General features: G+C 35.5%; 1 protein-coding gene across 1 annotated transcript in view; it reads right to left on the reverse strand.

Moving 5' to 3' along the window:
• Positions 1–9,342, reverse strand: part of Il1rapl1 (interleukin 1 receptor accessory protein like 1) — a 671,291-nt gene extending 661,949 nt beyond the window's left edge. Inside the window, exons 1-2 of the mRNA XM_052170237.1 lie at positions 9,287–9,342; positions 3,236–3,520 (exon numbers count right to left, since the gene is read on the reverse strand). Coding sequence (XP_052026197.1) covers positions 3,236–3,520; positions 9,287–9,342 — 341 coding nt within the window. The remainder of the gene's footprint in view (positions 1–3,235; positions 3,521–9,286) is intronic.
• Between the last annotated feature and the right edge of the window lie 4,702 nt (positions 9,343–14,044).

Genomic DNA, 14,044 nt, shown 5'->3' on the forward strand with positions numbered 1-14,044 from the left:
AAACTTTAAGATTCCAGTGAAATGCTTTTCTTTATAAGTTGTCTTGGTCATGGTGTTTGTTCATAGAAGTAGAAAAGTAACTAAGACTACTAGTTTGGCAGGTTTATTTTTAAGTTTATAACATAACACTCATATTTATTCTTAAATATTCATGCCATAAAAAGTAAAACTAAATTTCATTTCAAAAGCTGTGTCTTTTGTTTGTTTTGTTTTGCTTTGCTTGTTATTTTGAGATAGGGTTTCCTTATAAAATCCAGGCTTACCACTAAATATACAATCTCCATTGTGCTTTCATTGTATGAGAAGGTAACCTGTGCTGGGAGAAGTTTTAGCTTTAAAGCCTCACACTGGAAAAAGACCAGATTACATTCAGTGAACTAATAAACACTGAGATGTATGAATACTAAGGAACACTATGCAGAAATAAAAAGAAATGCAACAATTTGGGTGGAATTCAAATTAGTTTTTTTCTGAGTGAAACAGTCAATTCAAATTGGTTATATACTATTTGGTAGCTTCCATATTGGGTGAAATTTAGAGAGACAGACAGACAGAGAGAGAGAGAGAGAGAGAGAGAGAGAGAGAGAGAGAGAGGAGAGAGAACATGGTAATAACTTACCAATGACACAGTTTAATAATACCATGGACATAAGAGAAAAATGTAATCTTGTGTTAAAATCTATTGGTTTAAAATTTCTAAAATTCTTTGTTAGTAGATTATTCAGAAACTAATAGTGACAGTTTGTGGCCTTCCTGAGAGCTAACAATGAGCCAAAGTGTCAGAGACTCAACTAATAGCCCTTAGGCCCACACTCTTCAGCAGCAAGCCATGTTATCTTAAATGTTTTTTATAAAGATTTTGAGTATCATTCTCCAAATTGGAAAAGGAAACTATACCATCATAAGCTACAAATCAATTGCAAGCTTGAATTTCAGTTGCAAACGTTACTATTTCTTCATTTTGTCACTTTCTCTGGAATGCTGTTTGACACGCATTAAACTTTAAGCTTTTGCCTTTCAGTTTCACCTTCCATTAAAATGTAGACACAGGAACAGATGGCAAATGTCATCATTTTGGAAAATTGTCAACTTTTCATTCATCCTTGCAACTCTAAATTCAGGGATCGCTTTAATGCAATTTCTCAGAGGAATGGATCAGAGGTTATATTTAAACATACAAAAGAATTGCAGGTCAACACTTTTGAAATTCAAATTGCTAATGTGACACACTATTTTAACACAACAACAAATAATGAAAATGAGTGTCTTAATACAGATATTTAGCATGACTAACATTCAGATGAATCAAGACCCCACATTTATGTGTCTTATATAGTTTACCTGAATATTTTTACTGGACACACAGGAAATATGAAATTAAGTGATGATCCATTATGAGCAGGTAGTTTAAGCAATACTCCTTACGTAAACTAGTATAGCAATTACTTATAAATACCCACAGAAAACCTTTATTCCTGGTAATAATGATGTCTGAATGTAAAAAGATTCACTAGAACCTAAGAAAACAAGCATTACCCAAGGAAGTTGCATTGTTTCTTTAGAAAAAGTGATAGATTTTTCTGACATTAATTTCTAAATTAAAACATTCATTTGCCTATAATTTTATAGTAAGTCCAACTTCTAATACATGTAATTGTGTTTTGAAAGTTTTTTTTAATTTAGCTCATACATAATTTTGAAGCATTTTCACACTGTACCATGACTGTGACCATGGCCCAACACAAGCCACAGTATTGTGAAGAGGGATTTGTAGGACACTGGAATGATTAGTGCTAATAAAACTGCCAGAAGTAGAAGAATTTTAATTAGAAAAATAAAAGTAATTTTCAGCCTTTTCCAAATTCAGAGTAGAATGCTTTAGAGTTTTCATTGAGTAATCAAGCACTGAAATTCAGAAATGTGCGACAAAGAGATTCAACCATACCATCCTTCCTTCTAAACAGTTTGTGTGGACATCCCCCATCTTTCAAGTAGGCTGTGATTTACAATCTGTAAGGGGATAAACATGTTTAAACTGAGGTTTTGGGTTAATATCTACTTATCAGTATGTATCTCCTTTTGGGAATAGGTCACCTCACTCGGGATCATATTTTCTAGTTCCCTCCATTTGCCTAAGAATTTCATGAATTCATTGCTTTAATATCAGAGTAGTACTCCATTGTGTAAATGTACATTTTCTGTATCCATTCCTCTGTTGAAGGACATCTGGGTTCTTTCCAGCTTCTGGCTATTATAAATAAGTATGCTCTGAAAATAATGGAGCATACATCCTTGTTATATGTTGGAGCATCTTTTGGGTATAAAATATATAAAATATATAAAATATCTTGGTGTAATTCTAACCAAGCATGTGAAAGATCTGTATGACAAGAACTTCAAGTCTCTGAAGAAGAAATCAAAGATCTCAGAAGATGGAAAGATCTCCCATGCTCTTTGATTGGCAAGATTAACATAGTAAAAATGACAATCTTATCAAAAGCAATTTACAGAATTTATTAACTGTTAATGTGTTAATTCGATACTGTTTGGGTGCATATTATTAAGTAAACTGTAAACTGTTCATTATAGTCTCAAAAAGATGTATAGATATGCAATTAATTTCCTTAGGGGTGATATCAAACACTTGTTACTAATTATGATCTTTACCCAAGGAGAGTTGGGAGTTTTTATATTATTGAAAATTGTCATTAGCAAATTGGTCTAGCACAGAACTATTATATTCACTAATATTGAATGAATACTTTTCTTCCTGTGAATACTCAAGCACCACACACACACACACACAGCATTACCAAAAGCATCTTTGCAGGTGTGCATGAACCAGAGGTATCTCTGCTGTCTGTCTGTGAAGGGCAATAACAAAATGTTACAGCCCATTTAACAATAAACTATGCATCTTTTGTACAAGATTTTGCTTACATTTTATTTGCAACATTTTATCTCCTCTATAAATTTTATTTCATAATCTTTAGTAATTTCTGGCAACAGAAGTAGATACCCAGATGGTATCTCTTTTCTCCATAAGCTTGAAATAATGTCTCAATATGAATTCCAATCCCATTTTTTATGATTTACATTCTAAAATTTAATATGTGGCAACACATGCAAATATTGAGACAATACATGTAGTTGAATGTGACAGCAGGAAACTTTAAGTATTAGAAAAATACTGTGCAGTTTCATCAATTCAATAATAATTTAATTAAAAGAGTACCTGATGACACAGGCATAAAGCCCACTGTCCTGTAGTAATGTTGGTCTGAACCAAATGGAGTCTTCCTCTTTGCTCATTCTACTTCCATCAAAGGCGATAGGCTCTTCAAAATCTCCTGGACCAGAGCTTTTATACCACATTAAGCTGAGTCCAGCACTTTGGGCGAGAGAGTAGTTTGTTCTGATATAACCGTAAAAGAGTGCACACTTGATTCTAACAGGTTCTCCCACCAAAACTTGGTACTTCTTGATATCAACAGACCAATCAGTGCATCCATCAGCTGCAGTAATGAAGATAGGAGAGAGAAGAAAATCATTAGGAAACAGAATTAGCAATACACTCATTCATTTACTTAACTGTTTATAAAACAAATGTATTGAGTCAGATTTATTCTAGACACATAGTTTAGACACATCACAGAATATATAGTGATGAACAACACAGAGATTTGTCCTCAAAAATAGTTTACTCTGCTGTAAACATTGTATTTGTTTAGTTTTAGTTTGTATCACCAAGCTCATTATTTATTCATTGTTAATCAGTTATAAATAAATACACTATTTAGCTTACTCTGTGAAAATAAATGCTGGCCTTCAAAATATTTTCCCAGTTGTTTGGGATCCACAAAAAGAGGGAGCTGCACATCTGCTACATGTGTGGGGAGCAGGATGGGAGGTAGTAGGCTAGATCTAGAATGTGTATGCTCTTTGGTTAGGTCTCTTAGAGCTTCAAGGGTCCAGGATAACTGACTCTATTAGTCTTCTTGTGGAATTCTTTGGGGCCCTCAGTCTTTTCTCAAAACACTTCCATAAGTGTTTGCAAATTCTATGCAATATTTGGATGTGGGTGTCTTATCTGTCTGAGTCAGCTGCTGGGTGGTGCCTCTCAGAGGATAGCCATGACTGCAAGCATAACAAAGTATCATTCACAGTGCCAGGGTTTAGTGCTTGCCCATGGAATAGTTCTCTATTTGGACCTGTTATTGCTTAGCAATTCCCTTAGTCTCTGCTCCATCCCTTATCCCTGAATTAGTTCTACACAGGATAAAGTTGGGGTCAAAGATTTTGTGAGTGGGTTGGTGTTTCTGTCATTCCACTGGGGTTCCTGCTTATCTACAGGAAGCTAGGTTTTCAGATTCCATATCTCCAATGCTGTGAGTTGCAGCTAAGGTCATCCCCAATGATTCTTTGGGAGCCTTCCCTATCCCAGGACTCTGGCACACTCTTGAGATACCCCCTACCTCCCTACCCGCACAGGTTCCACATTTCCATTCATTCTCAAGGCCATCTGGACTGGAGGGGTGCCTGGGAGGGGGAGCAGAGATTAGGATATAAAGTGAATAAAAAATACTGAAAAGAAAAGCAAAAAAAAAAAAGATTTAATTTTCCAGTAATGATAAAATTCTGAAAATAAAATATATGTGCATTTAAAAGAATAGGGAGTGGGGGTCTAGAAAAGGGGAAATCATTTGAAATGTAAATAAAAATATATCGAATTAAAAGAAAGGGAAGACATTCAGTTCATGTGCACAGAAGTGAAATAAAGAGAAGAGAAATGAAAAAAAAGAATACATTTCTTTTTTCTGCTGTATTGAAACTTTGTCAGTAGAGGGGGCTGGAGAAAAATTGCTCTTCTGGCATGCATACTTGGCAGATTTTTGCAGCATATAGGGCTTCACCAGGACTACTAAAGTGAATGGTACCCAGCAACTTGTTTAAAAAAAAAAAAGCTATTCTTCAGGTGAGACATCTTCTAATGAATATTTCCCCTGGGAACATTAGAAATAATGCTTCTGACAACCCCAGTGGGCATTTGTGTTGCCATCAAATTCTGGTTATGCAGAAACTCTGACTTCTAACATTCAGTTAAGCATGGCAATGCTTTCTCAATAATGTTTGCATCTCTGCTCTGGTGAGAGAAAAATAATGGGATCCATTACTTGGAATTTCCATTTTATTTGTTTGGACAGGGGCAACTGGTCCACTATTAATTAATGGTCTCTTTTGCTGTGAACCGAATGTTTATGTAACCCCCTCCCCCTACATACATGGAAGCAGTAACAACACACTATGCTAGTGTTTAGAGATGGGTATTTGGAATTAGATTAGGTCAGAAGGCTGCGGCTCCTTCTGATAGGATTAGTGCCCTTAGATGTAGAGACATGAAAGCTTGTTCTTTCTTCCATTGGGACTCACAAAGAGTTCATTGTGTAAGTACACAGAATAAAGGTAGCCATTTATAGATTTTAAAAAGATCATCACTACAACTGAATTGTTTGGTACATTGATATTCGGGTTTCCAGGTACTAGCACTGGGAGAAATAAGCTACCATCACATAAAGATTTCTACCTACTCTATTTTGTTATAGTATCCCAAGTAGAATATTATTTTCTTGATATTAGTGTATCCCTTTAGTATTATAATACCCTTTTACATTTGATAACTCTATAATTTGAAAATTTATAATAAAAAAATTCATCAAATTACAGTTCCATTTCTTTCACTGACTAGACCCATATAGATAACATCAGAAAATAATATGGTATAGTTAAGCATTATGGGAAGAAATAAAATTATTGAATTAAGCTCTGAAATCAGTTTCACAATCAGATTCAGAGGTAAGCAGTTACTGCTGTGATTGTTGAGAACACTGCAGAAATTAAAAGGATGAAATCGTGGTGGCAAGTAAAGAAGCCAAGGGGTAAGATTTTAATGGATGTAAGTACCATCTCCCAAAGAAAATCTTAAGACCATTGTTTTTCAGACCAACTCTCATTATATAGCAATAATGACCTGGGACGTGCCATATGTCTAAGCTGCTATTCCCTTGCTTCAGCTGCCAAATCTTAGGATAGCAGGCATATTCCAAGATATCTGCTAACATCATCTTTAATATCCCCTTCCTTGACATACATATAAAACAACAGATTCTAACATGGCTGACACATCAACATTATCTGTATACTTAAGATATCAGTAACTTCTAAGAAAAAAATGTGACAAGTAAAAAATAATCATATTAAGATCTATCAAAATATTTGAATAAATATTGAAATAAATGAAAGAGTTGTTTTCTCTTTCAATATTTCTGGTAGTTTGCGTAATTGTTAGAATTTCTCCTTTTTTTCTTTCCATGTACCCATTTTCCATTAATTAGTATAAACTAAATTAGGGGAATGATGACATTTCAATCTAGTATATAGCAGCATCTCCTTAAGAGATGTTTTGATTGTATAACAAAGTAATTTTAACACTGTGTAGCAAGACATCTCAGATATTAAAAGGACATGTGATCACATAGAATTTTACTGGTACAGACCAAAATTACTATTTATACATTCAGTTTCTTCTGGTTTTCTTTATTTCAGAGCATATGTTCTATTTGTAAAAATCAGTAAAAATATTTCTAGATATTTATGGTTATGTAAGTTAGCAGGCAAACTTTCAAATTTTCATCCTCTGATTAAAAAATATTACAAGTAATTGTGGAGAGCAATAAAAGATCTGTTTTCCTTTCTTCTAGAATAAAATCTTCTTCTATAAAGCCTTGATTAAGAAGTTCAACCTTCAATGAAAAGATTCCATGAGAATATCCTCCTTCCATATGCCTCGGCAGTTATTCCTTTAAAACCAATGGGAGTTTAGGAGCTAAAAAACTATGTTGGAAAATAAAAGAAGAAAGCAATATCCTTATTTCTTTCTTATGCCACTCTAAAATTTGAGAAGTTAGATGAAGGCAGTGATAGAATTGGGACTCAGAACTAATTGTTTTCCAGAGAGTTCATACTGAAGTATCATTTCATGAACAAAAGCTATATACACTGGAAAATGTCAATATATTCAAATGAGATTAGAAAAAGTATTTTAATTAAGTCACTATTCCTACATATGTAAGAGCTCAAAATATTTCCATGGTAACAAGCTTAAAGGTTGACTTCTAAAAAATAATCTAATCATAGAACTCACACATATTGCATCCTAATATGAATATGTAAGTGTCAGGTGTGGTAGCACATGTCTGTAATTCACAAGAGTGAAGACAAGAGAATCAGGTGATCAAGACCAGTATGATGTATACAGGGAATTTAAGGTCAGTCTGTATTACTTAGCTAGACCCTATATATAAAAAAGAAAAAAGGAAATAATAAAGAAAAAAATCTTTAAAAAGTGGTGTACCTCAATAGTAGGGTAGGGGAGCTTGATGGGCATGCATATGGTCCTGTGTTGGATCTAAACTAAATATCAGGGTTTAAAGAAAAGTCAGCAATGATTTTCTCATAAATGTTTAAGGTTCCTTCTCTTTTACCACGCTGATGAATCTTGTTTCTAGCTAAATTGTGAATGTTGAATACTAACAACTTAGTGGTTTCTGTTTTGAAATTTACATTTAATTGAGAAAAGTCACTTTTCAGGAAAATTGGTACCCTTTTGAATATGGCCTACTGTTAAAAGACCGTATCCCAAGAGGATAATTGTGTAGTAAAGAGCTTAAGGAATTGCCAACCCTAGAATTAACAGGATTCCTGCTTCTTATTCAGCTCCCCAAATTTTTGTCTTCACTCCCCCTCACCCATGTATTTTTTCCAGAAGATGATTTCCAATATCAATAACATGCATGCCAAATCCTGTCTTGGGTTAAGTTCTATGAGTATGGCCTAACACATTATATATTCATGTATTGAGAACCTGGTTCATTTGAGGTCACAGTCCTGTTGAAGATATACATAACTTCATAGCCTAATGTGGGAATTCAGTAATAAGAGATTCACATGGATTGTTCAGATAATATTGCATGAAAAGGAATTATTGGAGATGTATGTGGAATTTTAGCAAGTTGCCTATACAAAGAACAGAAAGACAAATGCAGATTCAGGCATGAAGAGAAAAGTAAAGCCGCAAAATAAGATATTGTATAGTTTTACAAGTACTACTAATGGTTTTTTGTTGTATCTCAAATTTAAGGCACAAAAGATCTAAGGGAAAGAGATAAACAAAGGAAGGTGCTAGAGTTTAAGAGATGTCAAAATGATGTTTAGATTCCTTGTAAGAGTAATGGTGTACCTTGAAGCATTTCAATCAGATTTTATACTTTAATAGTTTTCTTCTTAATATACTGTGTCGAATTTTGGGTCAGAGTACACATTAGAAAAAGGCCTTAACCATGGAAGTCATATGGTGAAGGTCTGAATTCAGACAGACTTAGCATAAAATTAATGTTTGTCAAAGATTTAAGAGGTACAAATTGGCAGGGGCAGGAAATTGAGTAAATATAAACAGCAAGAGAGCAAGAGAGGAATAAGGTCATTTTACTTTGTAACATGATTTTTTTTTTTTTTTTGCTGTTGTTACAGACTTTCACAATTTTCACAGTAAAATAGGATGTCAACAGTTCCACATTTATCAAATGGCAATGTCTTTAAAATGCTTTTAATGATGTCCTCATCAAAAGGTTTTAGTCTATGAAAATACAGAGAGGTTTTCAAAGTCTCAGCAGATAGAGTTAAAGTGTTTGCTTGTATTTTCCACTTCTCTAACTGGCACTAACAAGAAATGAATGTCTGGCAAAGCAGCATCCATTGGTTTTACCCCATGAATGTAAAGAAACCCAAAGATAAAGACATGCTTATCAGTAATGAATACAGGCCATGTGCATAATCAATTACAGAAACTGAACAAAAGACTGAAGCTAGATTTTGAACAGGAACTGTCAGATTCTTTTCAAAATATAAACTTCATAATTGAAAGCTGGCATAATTATAGTCTGTGTCATTTAAGGGGAAAGCAGAAACGACCTCAAACTATCTGTACTGAGAATAATTAACCTCAACAAATGCTAACTTTGGTATTTGACTTCCATTCACAAAGAGCACTGTTGCCAACTTCTTTACTTTCTCGATCAAATTTATCAGGGGGAGTAAAGTTTCCAGAATCATATATAGTAACAACTGTAGAAGAGTGCTTTCAAATATTTTGGAGTGATCTGTGTAGGTATTAAGGACTGAAGTGTCTCAGAAGGGTCTGTCAAGTATCAGGAACCCAGGTTCTAGAAATTCTTTGTCTGATAAGACCTGTAAATTATCATGTATCAGTCTCTCAAAGTAGGTCATCTCAAGAGGGTGCACATCTTGCTTTGCTGTATCATATTCCTTCTGAGATAGTGTTGCCTGTTGATGAGAAAAAATCTAGCTCCAAGGCAAACAAAAAGTGAATACCACAGTTTATCCTCTATGATATTTTAGTCTCTAAATTCTAGCAGGTACTACTAATTTAAACACAATATTGCTTTTCAGGTTGTATACATTGTACAAATAATGTATTTGATTCCTGTTAATAAGATAGAAAGAAATATACAGGAGAATAAAGCAATTGTAAACTATTATTTTAGCATATAAAGTTATAAGTTGGGACAAGCACGTAATATACAACAATAAGGTTAATTCAACAATTGTCTATATCATTGAATAAGCAAAAGAAAAACTCTCACTTAGAATGGCAGCATGGAAATTAAGTAAATCATATTTCAAATAAGTCTCTAGGGATTCTAGTCTCTCAGTCTTGGGTCAATTTGTTGTGGGATCACTACAAATATGAAAATGTTCTTGAGACTTAGATATCCAGAGAAACTAGAAATAATCTTTTAAAAGTAAAGATAACTGAATTAGAATATCAACCACTCTACTGAGTGCAGGGTCCCCAATAGAGGAATTAGAGAATAAACTGAAGAAGCTGCAGGGGTTTGCAACCCCATAGGAAGAGCAACAATATCAACTAACCAGACCCACCCCAGAGCTCCCAGGGACTAAGCCAGAAACCAAGGTGTACACATGGCTCTGACTGCATATGTAGTAGAGGATGGCCTTGTTGGACATCAACGGGAAGAGAGGCCTTTGGCCCTGTAAAGGTTTGATAGATGCCCCAGTGTAGGGAACCAAGAGAAGGGAGGAGGAAATGGGTGGGTGTGTGAAGGAACACCCTCATGGAAGCAGGGGAAGTGGGACAGGATTGGGGGTTTCCCAGAGAGGGGAAAACCAGGCAAGGGCGTAACATTTGAAATGTAAATAATTTAAAATAAATGAATAAGCAAATAAATAAACAAATAAATAGAACGTCATGCATTATATTTTGATCATATTCAGCTGCCTTTTCATGTCTTAAATTTATTGTCCATTCTCTACAACACAACTTTGTGTGTTCTGAATTTAAAAAAAAAATCATTGAGTCCTATAAGTGTTTTCTATATATTCTCATGTATGTGGCCATTAAAGGGAGGATATTAGACATGTTAAGAGCCACTCTGGCAGTTCCTCAGAAAACTGGGCATATCACTTCCAGAGGACCTATACCACTCCTGGGCATATACTCAGAGGATTTCCCAGCATGTAATAAGGATACATGCTCCACTATGTTCATAGCAACCCTATTTATAATAGCCAGAAGCTGGAAAGAACCCAGATGTCCTTCAACGGAGGAATGGATACAAAAATATGGTATATATACACAATGGAGTATTATTCAGCCATTAGAAACAATGAATTAATGAAATTCTAAGACAAATTGATGGAGCTGGAGAACATCATACTATGTTAGGTAACCCAGACTCAAAAGATTCATCATGGTATGCACTCACTAATAAGTGTATATTAACCTAGAAACTTGGAATACCCAAGACATAATCCACATGTCAAATGATGTCCAAGAAGAACAGAGGAGTGGCCGCTGGTTCTGGAAAGACTCAGTGCAACAGTATAGGGCAAAACCAGAACAGGGAATTGGGAAGGGGTGGATGGGAGAACAGGGGAGGGAAGAGGGTTTATGGAACTTTTGGGGAGTGGGGAACCAGGAAAGGGGAAATCATTTGAAATGTAACTAAAAAATATATCATATAAAAATGCTAATGTTCCCTCTTCTGGTAGCTATCAATCATCAACAGCTCCTCAGGAGTGGGACTTTGTGGCTACCTCTCCAGTTCCTGCTGTTATTTTTGTCTCTTTATAACATCCAAACTGAGGCCAAATCAATGGATATTGGAGTAATAATCTGTTGTTGGTCTTCTTGGCACTGCATATAATTAATAATGCTCTAAGCTCTCTCTGACACTCTGTCTTGGTTACTTTTTCTCATTCTCTCTCTCTCTAGTGTGTGTGTGTGTGTGTGTGTGTGTGTGTGTGTGTGTGTGTGTGTTCTGCTAGGGAATAAACACATACTTATAGCTGTCTGCATTTAAAGTATAAACCCTTCCACTGTTGTATATATCCTTACCTTTTAAATATCCTTCTAATGCATAATGTAAACAACTTTTCCAGAGTAAAGCAAGTTCAAATTAGCAATTATATTTCTAAAAGTAAAGGTTGAAAAAATACATAGGATAAAAAGGAATGTCGTAATGTTCAGTTTTGATTCCCTAGTAATCTCTCCTTGTATTCTTCTAAGATGACAGAAATTTGTGTTTCCAAATAGCAAGACTCACCCACTCTATAACTTAAAACATATGTGCACACACACGCAGCACTCACATACCACTTATTTTACTCTTACTTGCCTTTTTATAATTACCCTGTAAATGCTCCTTCGTACTTCCTATACTAAAATAATTGTCCTTTCTAATCAGGCATCTTCTCATAAAGAAGTGAGAGGAAGTACAGAGCTATAAATGTAGTGCTTTTATTTCTACTTGCTCCAGGTAAATTGATACTAGACTTAGATTGTGTTTTTGTCCTGTGTTAACTTCCTTTGGGCATAAGAATCTATCTGATCAGGATCTTCTATAAATAATAAAAAGGAAAATAATTATGAATACCAGTCAGACTTAAATGAGTTAATGGAAACTCTATGCTTAACATGTTTTGTCTGTCCATTACATTATATCATTTACTACGCTGTTCTCACTGTCATGCAGGGAATGTTATAAATCCTAGTAGTATTGTGATGAAAATAATAAACTTGCATTATTAGAGATGCCAGATAGTAATCATAGGAATGATCTGGGAATCAGTCTCCTGAGTTTTTAATCTTAGCCATTCTGACTTGTGTAAGGTGAAATCTCAGGGTTGTTTTGATTTGCATTTGCATTTCCCTGATGACTAGTGAAGTTGAGCATTTTTTAAGATGTTTCTCCGCCATCCGAAGTTCTTCAGGTGAGAATTCTTTGTTTAACTCTGTACCCCATTTTTAATAGGGTTATTTGGTTTTCTGGGGTCTAGCTTCTTGAGTTCTTTGTATATATTGGATATTAGCCCTCTATCAGATGTAGGGTTGGTGAAGATCTTTTCCCAATTTGTTGGTTGCCGATTTTTCCTTTTGATGGTGTCCTTTGCTTTACAGAAATTTTTGTACTTTTATGAGGTCCCATTTGTCATTTCTTGATCTTAGAGCATACACTATTGGTGTTCTGTTCAGGAACTTTCCCCCTGTACCAATGTCCTCAAGGGTCTTCCCCAGTTTCTTTTCTATTAGTTTCAGAAGCTGGAAAGAACCCAGGTATCCCTCAACAGAAGAGTGGATGCAAAAAATGTGGTACATATACACAATGAAGTACTAGTCAGCCATTAGAAACAATGAATTCATGAAATTCTTAGACAAATGGATGGAGCTGGAGAACATCATACTAAGTGAGGTAACCCAGACTCAAAAGGTGAATCATGGTATGCACTCACTAATAAGTGGATATTAACCTAGAAAACTGGAATACCCAAAACATAATCCACACATCAAATGAGGTACAAGAAGAAAGGAGGATTGCCCCCTGGTTCTGGAAAGATTCAGTGAAGCAGTATTCGGCAAAACCAGAACAGGGAAGTGGGAAGGAGTGGGTGGGAGGACAGGGGAAGAGAAGGGGGCTTACGGGACTTTTGGGGAGTGGGGGGCTAGAAAAGGGGAAATCATTTGAAATGTAAATAAAGTATATCGAATAAAAAAATTAATAAAAAAAGAAAAAATATCAAATCATTAGAAATAAAAAAAAATTCAGGAGATAGCAGGTGTTGGAGAGGGTGTGGAGAAAGAGGAACACTCCTCCATTGCTGATGGGGTTGCAAATTGGTACAACCACTCTGGAAATCAGTCTGGCGGTTCCTCCGAAAACTGGGCACCTCACTTCCAGAAGATCCTGCTATACCACTCCTGGGCATATACCCAGAGGATTCCCCACCATGTAATAAGGATACATCCTCTACTATGTCCATAGCAGCCCTCTTTATAATTGCCAGATGCTGGAAAGAACCCAGGTATCCCTCAACAGAAGAGTGGATGCAAAAAATGTGGTATATCTACACAATGGAGTACTATTCAGCCATTAGAAACAATGAATTCATGAAATTCTTAGGCAAATGGATGGAGCTAGAGAACATCATACTAAGTGAGGTAACCCAGACCCAAAAGTTGAATCATGGTATGTACTCACTAATAAGTGGATATTAACCTAGAAACCTGGATTACCCAAAGCATAATCTACACATCAAATGAGGTACAAGAAGAAAGGAAGAGTGGCCCCTTGTTCTGGAAATACTCAATGAAGCAGTATTCAGCAAAACCAGAACGGGGAAGTGGGAAGGGGTGGGTGGGAGGACAGGGGGAGAGAAGGTGGCTTATGGGACTTTCTGGGAGTGGGGGGACTAGGAAAGGTGAAATCATTTGAAATGTAAATAAAAAATATATTGAATAAAAAAAAAAAACTCAGGAGACAGCTGGTGTTGGCAAGGATGTGGAGAAAGAGGAATACTCCTCCACTGCCTGTGGGGTTGCTAATTGGTACAACCACTCTGGAAATCAGTCTGGTGGTTCCTCAGAAAACTGGGCATGTCACTTCCAAAA

The sequence above is a fragment of the Apodemus sylvaticus genome, chromosome X (assembly GCF_947179515.1).
Source record: "Apodemus sylvaticus chromosome X, mApoSyl1.1, whole genome shotgun sequence".
Taxonomy (NCBI): domain Eukaryota; kingdom Metazoa; phylum Chordata; class Mammalia; order Rodentia; family Muridae; genus Apodemus; species Apodemus sylvaticus.